Source organism: Pavona decussata, unplaced genomic scaffold (assembly GCF_977016875.1).
Source record: "Pavona decussata unplaced genomic scaffold, jaPavDecu1.1 SCAFFOLD_47, whole genome shotgun sequence".
NCBI lineage: Eukaryota > Metazoa > Cnidaria > Anthozoa > Scleractinia > Agariciidae > Pavona > Pavona decussata.
The window spans coordinates 1,838,636-1,852,703 of record NW_028145469.1 but is presented as its reverse complement, the minus strand read 5'-3'; the positions used below and the strand labels follow the sequence as shown (position 1 = coordinate 1,852,703).

General features: G+C 39.7%; 2 protein-coding genes across 2 annotated transcripts in view; both read left to right on the top strand.

Moving 5' to 3' along the window:
* LOC146482226 (BTB/POZ domain-containing protein 6-like) overlaps positions 1–7,950 on the top strand; it is a 28,210-nt gene extending 20,260 nt beyond the window's left edge. Inside the window, exon 2 of the mRNA XM_085107522.1 lies at positions 7,028–7,950. The gene's annotated coding sequence lies outside the window, so the exon portion shown is untranslated. The remainder of the gene's footprint in view (positions 1–7,027) is intronic.
* LOC146482227 (BTB/POZ domain-containing protein 6-like) lies at positions 4,956–7,950 on the top strand. The gene has a single exon (XM_085107531.1). It carries the CDS (start codon positions 5,007–5,009, stop codon positions 6,321–6,323), a length of 1,317 nt encoding a protein of 438 aa, XP_084963657.1. The 5' UTR covers positions 4,956–5,006; the 3' UTR covers positions 6,324–7,950.
* Positions 7,951–14,068: the final 6,118 nt, after the last annotated feature.

Sequence of the window (14,068 nt, the reverse complement as noted above, 5' to 3'; positions counted from 1 at the left end):
CGTATTCCAGCCTCTACAGGATACAACTTCTTCAAGAGTCTTGTCACCTCGATAACTCGATCACCACAACGCGTTCTCACCACCGCTCCCCTATGAAATCCATCTCGTCCTGTGATGAGGGATTTAACAACTCCATGTTCCAAAATTGTCTGGGCGTCTTTTCCTTGTGGATGCAAACGACGTCTCCAATTCGGACGGTTGGCTGTCTGTTCTTCGATTGGCAATTGTGATGAACACATAGCTCAGTTAAGTACTCCTTTGCTGACGTCTCCAAAACTGCGACAGAACGGTTGTCAGATATTTCGCGCATTTGACAATTCACTTCCTGTCAGTGGCGTTTCCCTGAACGGAGGCCCGCCACTTTTCCGTTCTGAACTCAACAGTCGACGACCAATAATCAATTGTGACGGCGTCAGAGGATTTCGCAATTCATCGTCCACTTACGTCAAGGGTCGTGAATTTAGTATTCCCTCTATTTCAACAACAACAGAGAGTAGTTCTTCATAGCTGATTCGTACGGTTCCCAAGGTTTTCTTCATGCAGAACATCGAGGAACAAGCCCTAGCAACCTACAAAGGGACACTACCGCTATGGTTACGGTAAGTAGACGACACCTTTACAGCAGTACGTAAAGACGAAATCGACGATTTTCACGAACACCTTAACAGACAGAACGCTGACATACAGTTTACTAAGGAGATCGAAGAAAATGGTAAAATACCTTTTCTAGACTGCTTAGTTACCCGTAACAACAACGACAACAAACTAAGTACTACGGTTTACAGGAAATCAACACATACTGACAGACTACTGGGCATGCATGGACCAGTCATCTTACAACCCTACTTCTCACAAAGCAACGACTATACAGACCTTAACAAGGCCAGCACAACTGGTTTGTGACTCACCTGATAGACTCGCAGACGAAAACAACTACTTAGACAACGCTTTCAACAAGAACAACTATAACAAGGACTTTGTTAGACGTATAACACTTACAAGAACACTGAACCTAACGTCACAAACAACGATGCGACTCCCGTAACTACTGTAACTATACCTTACGTAAGGGGCACTTCTGAGACTATCGCACGGATTCTACAACCCTACAATATCCGTGTAGCTCACAAACCTATAACCACTATATACGACAACTACTGACGAAGGTAAAGGACAAAGACGAACCGAACCGCAGACAGGGAGCAGTTTACAAGATCAAATGCTGCGACTGCCAGGCCACTTATATTGGTGAGACTGGCAGAAATTTAAACGTACGACTGACTGAACACAAACGAGCAACTAGAAATGGTGATATCAACAATCACATTGCTGAGCACCATTTACAAACGAACCACAGAATCGACTGGGACTCTGCCAAGTGCATTACCTACAGTACAAATTACTATCAACGACTCACTCTGGAAAGCTGGTTTACTAACTTAGAACAAACGCCACTCAACCGTTGCCTACAACTACCTGCACCATGCAAACGACTTATTGACAACAACAACGAAACAGACAAACAATAGACATTTTACTAACAATAGACCCACGGACGTTTTTGACAAACAAAAGACGGATCGAAACGCACCAATCATTTTTTACAGTCTTCACAGCCAATTACATCACGGCTTACTGACAAACGACCAATAACATCTGGACTTCGTTGACCAATCAGGTTAACAACTAGACACTTATATACCACCTACTGACGTTCCAAAATTCACTTGACTCTGAAGATGACTTCCGCTCAGGTTGTCGAAACGTCAGTCAAAGTCACCACAAACAGTCCTTCTCAGGACTACACTCACCCGGATGATCATAATTTACGTACTTATAAGCAGCGTTTTGTTGTTCAAAAAATCCTCCCCACCAAGGAGCTCTGAATGTGACATTAAATTTCCAGTTGATGTTGTGTTCTGCTAGCAGTTTCTTTAGCTCTTCACTCTTGAAAGTGGATCCATTGTTTGACACTACGAGACTTGAAATACCTCTTCTGGCGATGAACCTCTTAAAACTTCTCACGAACGCTTCGATTGCCAATCTTGGGACAAGGTCGAGATGAACAGCACGACTGGACGCACACGTGTATAGCACGATGTATGCCTCAGTGTTCATGTTATCACTCGTGTGATAAATGTCCTTGACGTAAACGGGGCCAGCAAAGTCTACTCCGATACTTGTAGATGCGAACTCGTCCGATAATCTAAAACCACCGGGTAGTTGTGAGGTAGGAAGTATTCCATATGGGCGACCTTCAAGTTTCTTGCATACTACACACTTGCTGATTATGTTCTTCACCGTTTGTCTGCCCTTCAAACCCAATACTTTGAACGAACTTGAACCAATGTTTCCGCTATTCCATTGTGCATCACTTGATCATGACAATTGAGGATCACCAGTTTAGTGAAATAATGACCTCTCGGCAAAAGTATCGGAAATCGTGTTTCGTGTTGTATAGGGATGACAGGCTTTCTAATCCTCCTCGACATCGTAGCATCCTTTCGTCGTCTTGATAAAGGCCTAGTGATAACTTCATCTGTGGATACTTGTCACTCCTTAAAATCTCTTTCCGGACGTCTTTCCATTTCTAGGCTGAAATGTGTCTCAAAAACTCTGTCATTCTTGATAATTGCCTTAAAATGATTTGAGCTCGAGTTTAGGTAGCTTCACTTTTTCGCTTTCAGCATTTTTTGAATTACCATTTCCCTAAATTGCCGCCGGAGTCTGCGTGTGTCCGCCATGTTTGGAATGTTCAGAATGTTCTAATCTAAAGTCAATTTTCGCCAAAATACTGTAAACATGCAGAAAAAACTCACCGAGAAGCTTCTATTTCTTTCTCCAGTTGCTTTTTTTTTTTAGTGTTTTCCAGTATCGTTTCATCCAGCTTTTTTATGGTTTCCATTTTTTCTGCCAGCAAGTTCTTCAACGGAGTTAACTTTTCCTTTGACGACAATAAATATTCCCCGCCATCTGTTAAGATCTTCTCCACATTCTTCATCGTTTTGTACACAAACGCCTTGTGAGCCTCTCGGGAATTCATGGTCTTTTCGACGTTCACGATGTTTCTAAAATCTCCGCTAAGGGAACCTTGGCTTTTGACGATTTGTAGTTGTTTTGATGTTTGTATTCACTCGTTGTTCTGGAAGCTTATCCGGAATCGGAGGATCATGTAATAAAGGATTTTCAAGTATTTAATTCCGCTCACGATAAATAACGACTTCTTCACAATTTTCATCGTGATTACGCTTCACTCAGGCTGTTTCAGTTCTGTAAAGTTGATCTAACAAAGGATTCTACACTCTACACTCAAAACTTCATCGATCCGACGATAAAATCACAACTTGAAGGCATGTTCTTCTCACGTGGCCTCTTCCCGCCACTCACTCTTAATTATGCTAATTCATACTCATAGTTTAATTTCTAACACAACGCACCAGAGTAAAGTACTGGCCGTGCGTTGGCGGCCTGTCGTTGTGTGACATCTTCTTACCCTAATAGCCCTTTTCACGGTTGATTTTTCTCATTTGCATTACAATGTTATCCAACGTGGATGCGAGGCAATTTCGGGATAAAACTATAAAATAGCCCGTAATTGCCTCACATACATGCTAGATTTCATTGTAATACAAATGAGCAGAGTTAAAGGGAGGGGTTCACGGTTCTGCGCATGTCCATGAATCAAAATACTTTTTCGCCTTTGCTTGCTATGACCCGAGCCTGTTTAATTTAATTCGTTGTTTATGAACCATTCGGAAGGGAATAGATAACTCGGGAAGTAATTTTTTCATATGATTGCGTTATTTCGCATGCAAATAACTGTAAACACATCAACCGTGGAATAAATCCTACGGGTCAACACTAAATTCAATATCGACAATATGAGTACAGTCCACTAGCATTTTCTGTGAATTTTGGTCATCAGTCATCTTGCTTGGACTAATTATAGAATGTGATTACTGAAGTACATGTGAGTGGGATTTTTAAGGCTATAAAGCTGATAAGAAAGAGAAAAAAGCATTTAGATTCATGCACATGCGCTGAAATGTGAACCCCTCCCTTTAACCGTGGAAACGGCTATCGCATCACAAAATTTGTATGAGGCAGCTACATATTGACATTTCGACATATATATTGACATCTCGTCATATATATTGAAATTTCAACATATATATTCATTTGGCATTCCGATATTTTGAGCCAATTTGACAAGCATACAGCCACTCGACCGTCAAAAAGCAAGGGAGTCAAGATACAAATCGTGACAAAATATCATTGCTTTTGATTTGTGGAACTACACTTCGTAATGATATAACATTCGAAGATGATCCAAGATACTTTAAAACGAGGCTTCGTTACTGTGGGGTCACTGATCACACATGCGGCATCTCTGAAAAGCTGGAGTTTGGTTTATTTATTCAGTTCTTTTTCTATAGCAGTAGTTAGTGCAGGTTGGATCTCCCGTGTGTGGAATTCACTTTATCCTGAGTAGAATTACCGCGTGGAAGAAGTTATTATACTTAACTTACAGTTGCAAAATTATAAGTGGAAAGTTCTGTTAAAATAGAAACTTTCACAACCTCGAGATTGTGCCCGTTATACAGTAAGAAAAAGGACTGTCAGGATAACATCTTAAAGGCAGATTAAAAAATAAACGTCCATTATGAATATTGAAATATTTGCAACGGAGGATAGCGGTCAGCTGTGCACAGAGTGATAAATAATATGCACAACTACATACTGAGATAGCGTTAGACACAGGCATGAACAGTCTGTAATATTTCTTCTTTTAAAGCGATATTAGAAATATCCGTCAAGAGTCTGTTGTATCCGTATATTCCAGAGTCGTTCATGGAGACCAACCGCTGCCCAAAGAGCATGAGGACTCTAGTAAGAGCAGCCGCTGTCCAAGTAGCCTGGGTACGAGTTTGATACGCGGCTCAATGAGGGACAAGCAAACAAACAGCGACGAAATTACACTAGTAGCACATTCGTTTCAGTAAGTCATGTCGGTCGATGCACGTAAGAAAGATTTTTGGCAATCAGCATCCAAAAGGACCATCAAAGATAGATGTAAATCCATTTTCAACCAAGAATTCTTGAGCGATGTGATGTTCGTTGTTCGAGAGTCGCAAAGCGGAAGTGAAAGGAAGAAGATTCCGGCTCACAAGCTTCTGTTGGCGATAAGCAGTCCAGTGTTTTATGCCATGTTTTACGGTGAATTGGCGGAGACAAAAGATTCTGTCGAGATCTCTGACTGTTCGTACGAGAGCCTGTTGGAGTTGTTTCGTTTCATTTACAGCGATGAGGCGAACTTGACCCCGGACAATGTGATGCAGTTGATGTATTTGGCGAAGAAATACATGTTGCCTTCTCTGGCCGACAAATGCTCCGCTTATCTGCAAGAGAACGTGGACGCGTCAAACGTATTTACCATTTTACCAGAAGTGCAGAAATACGAAGAGAAAGATCTTTCGGATCACTGCTGGAAAGTGATCGAGAAAGAAACGGAGGAAGCTGTGAAATCGGATGGTTTCGTGACAATCGAGAGATCAGTACTGGAGGAAATAGTTGAGAAAGATTCGTTGAATATCAAGGAAGTGGAGTTATTCAAAGCTGTCGATCGCTGGGCTGGAAAAGAGTGTGAAAAGCAAGGCCTTGTCGCTGAAGGCTCTGTGAAAAGAAGGATCCTTGGAGAACGGATCGTGAAGGGAATTCGTTTTCCTTTGATGGAACAAAAGCAGTTTGTAGGTGCTGTTCTTGATTGTGACATACTCACCAAGAAAGAGTGCTTCGACATGATGAAATATTTTAGCGCTTTGTTGACCAATCCAGTTGAGTTTTCTGGGCAAAGAAGAACCGGTCAACTAAATGTAATTTCTAGGTTTTGCTCACTCAGCAACGGATGGGTTTACTCTCCCAGCCATTCTAATTGTATACGTCTTCGTGTTGGCAAAGACGTAAATCTGCATTCAGTGCGTCTTTTTGGTAGCGAGAACGGGGAATATTCAGTGTGCTTATCGGTGAATGATCCCAGTGGTGTTAGTATCATAAATGTTAATGAAAAGTTCTTATCTAAGCTTATTGAAAGTGAAATGGGAGATTATCATGGGTTTGAGATTGATATTAAACCTCCTTTTGCATTACAAGGGAATAGGGAGTATCGCTTTATTGCTGACATCACTGGTCCTCCTTCCTGGTATGGGCTGAGCGGCAAACCCACTGTACAGCATTCTGGGGTAAAATTTAACTTCAGGAACCTTGGGGGATCTACGAATGTTAATCAAGGACAATTTCCTGAATTTATCTTTGCATTGGTCTGAGTAGCAGCAACCTAAGGGGGGCAGGGATGGCACAGTGACCCGGGTTCGATTCCCGGTCTCGGCGTCATATGTGAGTCGAGTTTGTCGTTGTTTCTTATCCTTGCTCCGAGAGGTTTTTCTCCGGGTTCTCCGGTTTTCCCCTCTCCTTAAAAACCAACAGTTCCAAATTCCAATTTGATTGTCAAGTACTTTGTCATGAGACTCTTGCTCGAGATATTGCACAAGCTCTCCCCGTGCCATTGACATTAAATTTGAATTTATTAATTTTATTTTATTTAACGTAAAATCGGGTCAGTCCTGATTTATGTTTAGGAAAAAGATTAATTTGCTTTCATTGCTGTCGAATTTTCTCAAACGTTGGAGCAGTCACTATTTCATTGCCCGTTCAGTGAGACTCTCAAAATAGTCAGGCTTGGCAAAAAAAACTGGGATAATTCTATAATTGCTGTGTTGCAGGATGTTGGTGGACGTTTGTTTCATTTCCTGTTTTAATTTGTCGCTCAACTAATCGTAATTATGGTATTAAATGAGTCTTTATAGGTCATTTACTGTTTAGAGACTGTTTTAATTACAGTTATAATATATTTACTCCATAAATCGTTTTTTTCAGACTACTAGTAAAAAATCCTTGCTGGTTATTTGTCTAAAGAGTTTTCAGAATCAAAACATAGACTATGATAGAGGTATCACCTTTGTAATTACAGATGCTTGTCGGCGCTCCTAGCAGCCACTAGGGTCAGGAGCTGTATGTTTCACTCTACTCGCAGGTTTAAGAGAAGTCCACCAGACAACTTAAAGCTACTAATGAAAAATAACATCTGTTAACAAAGGGGAGGCTCTCCTTTATGGTTTCCTGACGGTTAAGAGTCATTTTAAGTGTTAAAACTTTCTGTTATCCGTTGTGGGAAAAAAACTGCATTAATAATCAGCAAGGAAAGTGCATTTCAATGCTAAACTTTTCAAAATTCGTGAAAGATTTTCTTGTCAATTTTGTCCGAGATGTCGGTAGCAAGGAATTTTTTCGGCCATTTCAATTTCGTCAGATCTCATTCTGTAGAGAAAATGGCTTGTAGCTATTACTCGTATCTTGTTAATTAGGCTAATCAGAGATGTCATCAGAGTGGTTACAGTTTTGATTTAGGGTGAAGTGTAAATTAATTCATGTTGCTTTGGTTTTTCCAGTTCAGGAAGTTCGCTTAGTATTGCCCTGGGCCGGGTTGTTCGAAAGCCGATTAACGCTAATCCACGATTAGAAGTTAATCAAGGTCTTCATCACGCTCCTTAAAAATAGGATTAAAGGCTGATGTCAAGCTTAAGGTAAAGAAAAGTCTAAGTCAATACTGAAGGACAAAAATCTTCTGGAAGAATCTTTATTAATTAGGTATTAAACTCGAATCAAAGTCACCACGTTAATCCAGGATTAGCTTAATCGGGCTTCTAACAACTGGGCCCTGAGCAATAACATTTTGTTTTTTATACGCTATGCAATATAGAACAGTGACGAGGGTTAAATACCATAATATTAGCATAATTTTGACAGGTCTTTGGTTTAATCAACTCTCATCAAATTGCACAGTATACATTGTATTCATTTCAACTTGGTATTAAAATTTACATTTAATATGTGCGTACGTATCTGTTTGTAAGCAAGAGTGTAAATTGATCGTTAAATATCGGAGTGACATGATGCGAGTTTTGCTGTTTCGAAGCAATATTCAGTATACCAGGCGAACTTACCCCTTCGCCTTTACTGCAGACGTCTCTAAGACGTCTCTACAAAGTATTTTCTAAATTTATAACAAATCAGTTTGAGATAGGAATCGTTGCAACTTAACAAAGCAATTGTCGAATTAAAACAGTTCAGGTGTTACAAAAATACCGTGTCATACAATGGTCATCATGAATTACAGGAAGAAATTGCAAACATAATAAATCCATAATAACTTTGACATGCAAATAAAAAGCCAAAGAATCCTTCGTGCTTTTACATATTTGAAAGTTAATATTCTACCTTTCGGCATCTTTATACAGGCTTTTTGACACATGCTTCCTTGCGTGCAATTCTTGGTATACTTGACGTGTTTGTCTTACAGTGAGGTGCTTGGCGTAGTTTGAACTGCATGGTTTATTTGAGTTGGTAGTCTCTTTTGAGGTGCTGACTTACTTACGATGCTTGGCTTCCTTGATTTGCTTAAGGGCGATGCCTACTTTTGTTACTGCGCATACGTTCTGCGCATTGCGAGATACTTGGGTTTCTTATGGGTGGTGCCTACTAATACAGGGTTTTTTTGCGCTGTTTAAAACCATACAGAGAAAGCAGGACTTAGCTAATCTCGTACCCCGATCTCAGTCGTCGGTTCGGGAATATCCAAAAAGAAAATTGGGGGTAGCCATGCATTTTTCAGAGATAATAAAGGTTCAATTCGAAAAACAAAAAACACCATACATTGCTTTGTATTTTACTGCTTTTTTTTATTAGTATTGCTTAACAAGAGAGGATGAAGGTAAGAGAGGTAATCCCCCATATAGGCCCTATTCCCATCGTAATCCCTCTGAAGTTATTTTTAGATCTCCCGCGAGATCCAGTGTCCCAAGAGGGTTAGGTGATAGCCAATCATATATCCTGAATTTTACCCACGTTGACAGCTGAGCCGATTCCCACGCAATGCTACGCGTCTTTCGCGAATTGATCTAAAAAGAAAATGGCGGAACATGCATACAGAAAGCGGTGCCTGTATATGTTTTGTGGACGAATGCGAGTTTAAAGTGGTTGTATTTGGACAACGCAGATTGGAAAAGAATCGCTCTGGCATGATTTTTTTTAGGGTCCAGCTGTGCGGAAATTATGCAAGAATATTACAATACAATTAGCTGGCGAAAATTGAAAGCCGCGATTGAACAGACAAATGCAAACATCTCAACCTAGGCACGAATTTCGATATTTTTATCGCAGTGAGTACAAAATCCCTACAGTCATTAAAATCTACTTTTTATTTACTTTCTAATCACGTATGTAGTGAAGAGATTCGTTGGAAGAAATGCAAGAACAAATATTTTTTCATGCAAGAGTATTACATTTAGCTGTCGAAACATTGAAACCCGCGATTGAACAGACGAGTATAAACATCACAACCTCCGGCAAGAATTTCGATATTTTTATCTAAGTGAGTTCAAAATCGCTTTGGTCATTGAAATCTACATTCCATTAGCTTTCTAATTACGCATGTAGTGAAGAGATTCGTTGGAAGAAACGCGAGAAACAAATCTTTTTTCATGCAAGCGTGTTACATTTTAATAGCTGTCGAAACATTGAAAGCCACGATTGAACAGACGAGTATAAACATCACAAACTCCGGCAAGAATTTTGATATTTTTGTCGCAGTGAGTATAAAATTTCTTCAGTCATTGAAATCTACGTTCTATTTACTTTTAAATCACGTTTGTAGTTAAGAGATTCGTTGTAAGGAACGCGAGAAATAAATCTTTTTTTCATGCAAGAGTGTTACATTTAGCGGTCAAAACCGCGATTAAACAGACGAGTATAAACATCACAACCTCGGCACGAATTTTAACATTTTTATCCCACTGAGTTCAAATCCCTTTAGTCATTGAAATATACATTCCATTAGCTTTCCAATCACGCATGTAGCCAAGAGATTCTTGAAAAGAAAGGCGAGAAACAAATCTTAGCTTTATTATGCAAGAGTGTTATATTATATTTGAATTGAAGCCGCGATTGAACAGACGAGTATAAATATCACAACCGCGGCACGAAAATTTTGATATTTTTCTCACAGTGAGTTTAAAATCTCTTCGGACATTCAAATCTACATTCTATTAGCTTTCAAATCACGTGTATTTCTTAGAGATTCGTTGGAAGTAAGGTGAGAAACAATTTCTTTTATGGAAGTGTATGATTGTGATTAGCCGTTGTAAAATTAAAAACGGTGAAAGACACGTAACGCGAGGTAACATTATCCGCGAGAAAATCGATACCTTCTAAAAATAACTTCAGAGGGATTACGATGGGAATAGGACCTATATGAGGGATTACCTCTCTTACCTTCATCCTCTCTTGTGCTTAATTATCTCTAAAAATGCGTGGTTACCCCCCAATTTTTCAAGGGTGGACGCTTATTATTTTCCTGAAATTTTCAGTAAGCAAGGACACTTTTAGAGAAAAACGAAACAAGGGATAACAAGTTTATTTTTAAAATGTGGTACGAACATGAGTGACGGCTCGTGCGTCACTTTTTTGATCTTACCACATTTTAACGTCATCTGTAATCTATTACTGAACAGACGCCCGGCAATCAACGGCGTGACACTGTGCTATCTATATATATCACGGGCTAGGAGCATAAGTGGTCTTAAGGACCACTGTAACGTTATAATTTGAGTGTCATGCGTTGCGAAATGGCGTAACTTAATAAGTGGTTTGTACTTCAATTTATGAACACCTTTAGGAGTGGAAAATAAAGAACAGAATGAAACACCGTGAATTGAACAAAAATGCCTTACCTTAGTCTCCTTGACACCTCGTCAGTGTATGTGTGGCTTAGTTTGGCCGTTTCAGCGCAGTTCGAGAGGGTTTTAGGTTCGCTACATACCTCCGTCTGGAGAATAAATATAGAAGGCGGACAAAAACAACGAACTTATTAAACCCATTGGACTCGTGCTGGAAAGGCAAAAATAAATGCCACACAAACACTTACAAGGTATCAAGGAGACAAGTTAAAGCATTTTTGTTCGATTCGTTCTCTTTATTTTCGACTACTAAACACGTTTGTAGATTCCTGTACAAAAATTGCGCAACACATCGTGACACTCAATTACAACGTGACGTTGCAAAGGTGTTATAAATGCTCCTCAGTGAAGCTTGGGATAGCCCTTTGATGAAAGTGGAGCGAAATCTAAAGCTGTTCTAGCAAATCCGGAAAAAGAATTCCATTCAATCATGTCACTCGGTACACGCAATGGAGATTTTTGGCAATCAACAACCAGGAGTACTATCAGAGAAAGATGTCAATACATTTTCAATCAAGAACTCTTGAGCGATGTAAAGTTTGTTGTTCAAAACACCCCGGGCCGAGGTGAAAGCAAGAAGATTCTGACTCACTAGTTTGTGTTGGCGATCAGTAGTCCAATGTTTTTGCCGCCATGATTTACGGTGAATTGGTGGAGACAAAAGATTCCGTTGAGATCTGTGATTGTAACTACGAAAGCCTGTTGGAATTGTTTCGTTTCATATACAGCGACGAGGCGAATTTGACACCGGACAATGTGATGCAGTTGATGTATTTGGCGAACAAATACATGCTGCTTTCTGTGGTCGACAAATGCTCCGCTTACCTGCAAGAGAACTTGAGAGCGCCAAATGTATTTCATGTCTTGCCGGACGCAAAGAAATAAGAAGAGAAAGATCTTTTGGATCACTGCTGGAAGGTGATCGAGAATAGAACGGAGGAAGCATTGGAATCGGATGGTTTCGTGACAATCGAGAGGTGAATACTGGAAGAACTGATCGAAAAAGATTTGTTGAATATCAAGGAGGTGGAGTTGTTCAAAGCTGTCTATCGGTGGGCTGGAAAGCAATGTGAAAAGTAAAGCCTTATAACAGAAGGCTCTGTGAAGAGAAGGATCCTTGGAGAAGGTATCGTGAAGGGAATTCGTTTTCCTTTGATGGAGGAAAAAGCATTTGTCGGTGTTGTCCTCGACTGTAACATACTTTCCAAGAAAGAGTGCTTTGATATGATGAAATAATTTAACACTTTGTTGACCAATCCAGTGGGGTTTTCTGGAGAAAGAAGAACTGGTCAACGAAATATAGTATGTCGGTTTACTTCACTCAGAAAGGGTTGGCAATACTATAGCCATTCTAACTCTATTCGTCTTTGTGTTGACAAGAACATAAAGTTGCATTCCTTGCGTCTTTTTGGCAGCGAGGACAGACAATATTCAGTAAGCCTTTCAGTCCTTGATCCAAGTAGTGCTGGCGACTAAATCGCAAGCCGTGTTACAGGAAATGTCTCATCTAAGCTTATACAAAGTGAAATGGGAAATTATCACGGGTTTGAGATTGATTTTAAACCTCCTGCTGCATTACAAGGGAATAGGGAGTATCGCTTCGCCTACGTTCAGAGCACGTTGCTTGGACCTTCAAGTTCATATTCGCAAATAAATCACGCCAAATTCAAACCTATTTGTTGCTGGAAGCATTCATCAAGGTGATCATGAACGATTTAGTGACATTTCACGGGGGAGACAACGAAGAACTCATATTTGCAATCATTCAGCACAATTACTAAAGTTACTGTTATCGTTATTCTGAGGTGTAAGTCGCGAAGAGCCCATGCATATTTGTATCCATTCAGTAGGTTTACTGTTTGAAATTATTGTTATTGTTATTGATTTGGAAATCGCAAAGCCCTTATATTTGTGTTCATTAACTGATATTTGATCCATTCAATAGATTTATTGTTAAAAATTATAAAAAGTGTGTGTATGCCAATTTATTGTTTCTATTTATTTTGTAGTACTGCCTCGATACTGCCCAGTATCTTAAAGCTTTTCGCAACATTTCACTTACAGCCAATTTGTGATATTAATTGAGTTATAATAGTTCTTCAATTGTTCAGAGACTTGTAATTTCGTTCAGTTACAGTATTTTTACTCCATGCATAAATATATATTTTTTAGCATTTAGTCTTCGGGGTCCAAGTGAAAAGTCGCCTTGCAGCATGATGGTTTAGAGTGTTTTCAGAACTTCAAATCATAGACGATGATAGACGTATCATCTTGGTGAAACAGCTGTTTGGCATCGTTCCCGGCAGCCACTTGGGCCGCGAGCCTTATGTTCTACCCCACTCGCAGGGTTATAGAGACCTCAACCATACAAAGGTAGCAAAGGAAAAATAAATTTTGTAATAAGGGGGGGGGGGGGGACTCTCCTTAATTGTCCCCTTTTGAAAGGCTGAAATCTTTTGTTACTCTATTGTTGAGCAAACTTCATATTCCAAAAACTGAAAAGCGTGGAATTCCGCGGAAAGTGTGGACATTAATAATTAGTAATGGTCGGTGAGGAAAGTGTATGTTTTCAAATGTTCTACTTTTCTAAACTTGGTGAATTGTAAGTAGCGTGAAATTTTTTGGGCCATGCATCCTTCAGAACTCCTATCGGAGGGAAAACTGCTTCGATCAGTAAGCTTAACAACAACAACAACAACAACAAACTTTATTAACCCCAACAGTTTAGAAAAAAAACATTTACTGTGTAAAACAGAAAGGATAGTAAAGGAAAGGAAAGGATAGTACTGGCTACCTGAAATAACCTTAGAGGTAAAAATGCCAGGCAGCCAGTTTACAGAAAAGATATTTTATATGTTCAGGTCGGGCACACAAACATGCATAAGACACAGATGAAAAACTATGAAGAAACATGCAGAGTTCAGATAACTACCAGGGTACGAGATTGGTGCAGCGGAAGCACTGGACCTAAATTGAGCCTGTGATGATGCCATAAGAACGACATCGGAAATTGATTTAGCACAAGAAGAATCAACAAATTTTGGTTTAACAAGGCGGAAAGTTAGTAATGGTGAGCTGCCAGTAGTGAGTTAACGCCTGTGTGTTGCAAGTTCTTGAATTTTCAACATTTCGCTGGCAAGATGTTGAATTTTTCAACATCTTGTTGTCAAGATCTTGAAATTTCAACATCTGCCGTTAAAACGTTGAAAATGCATCAT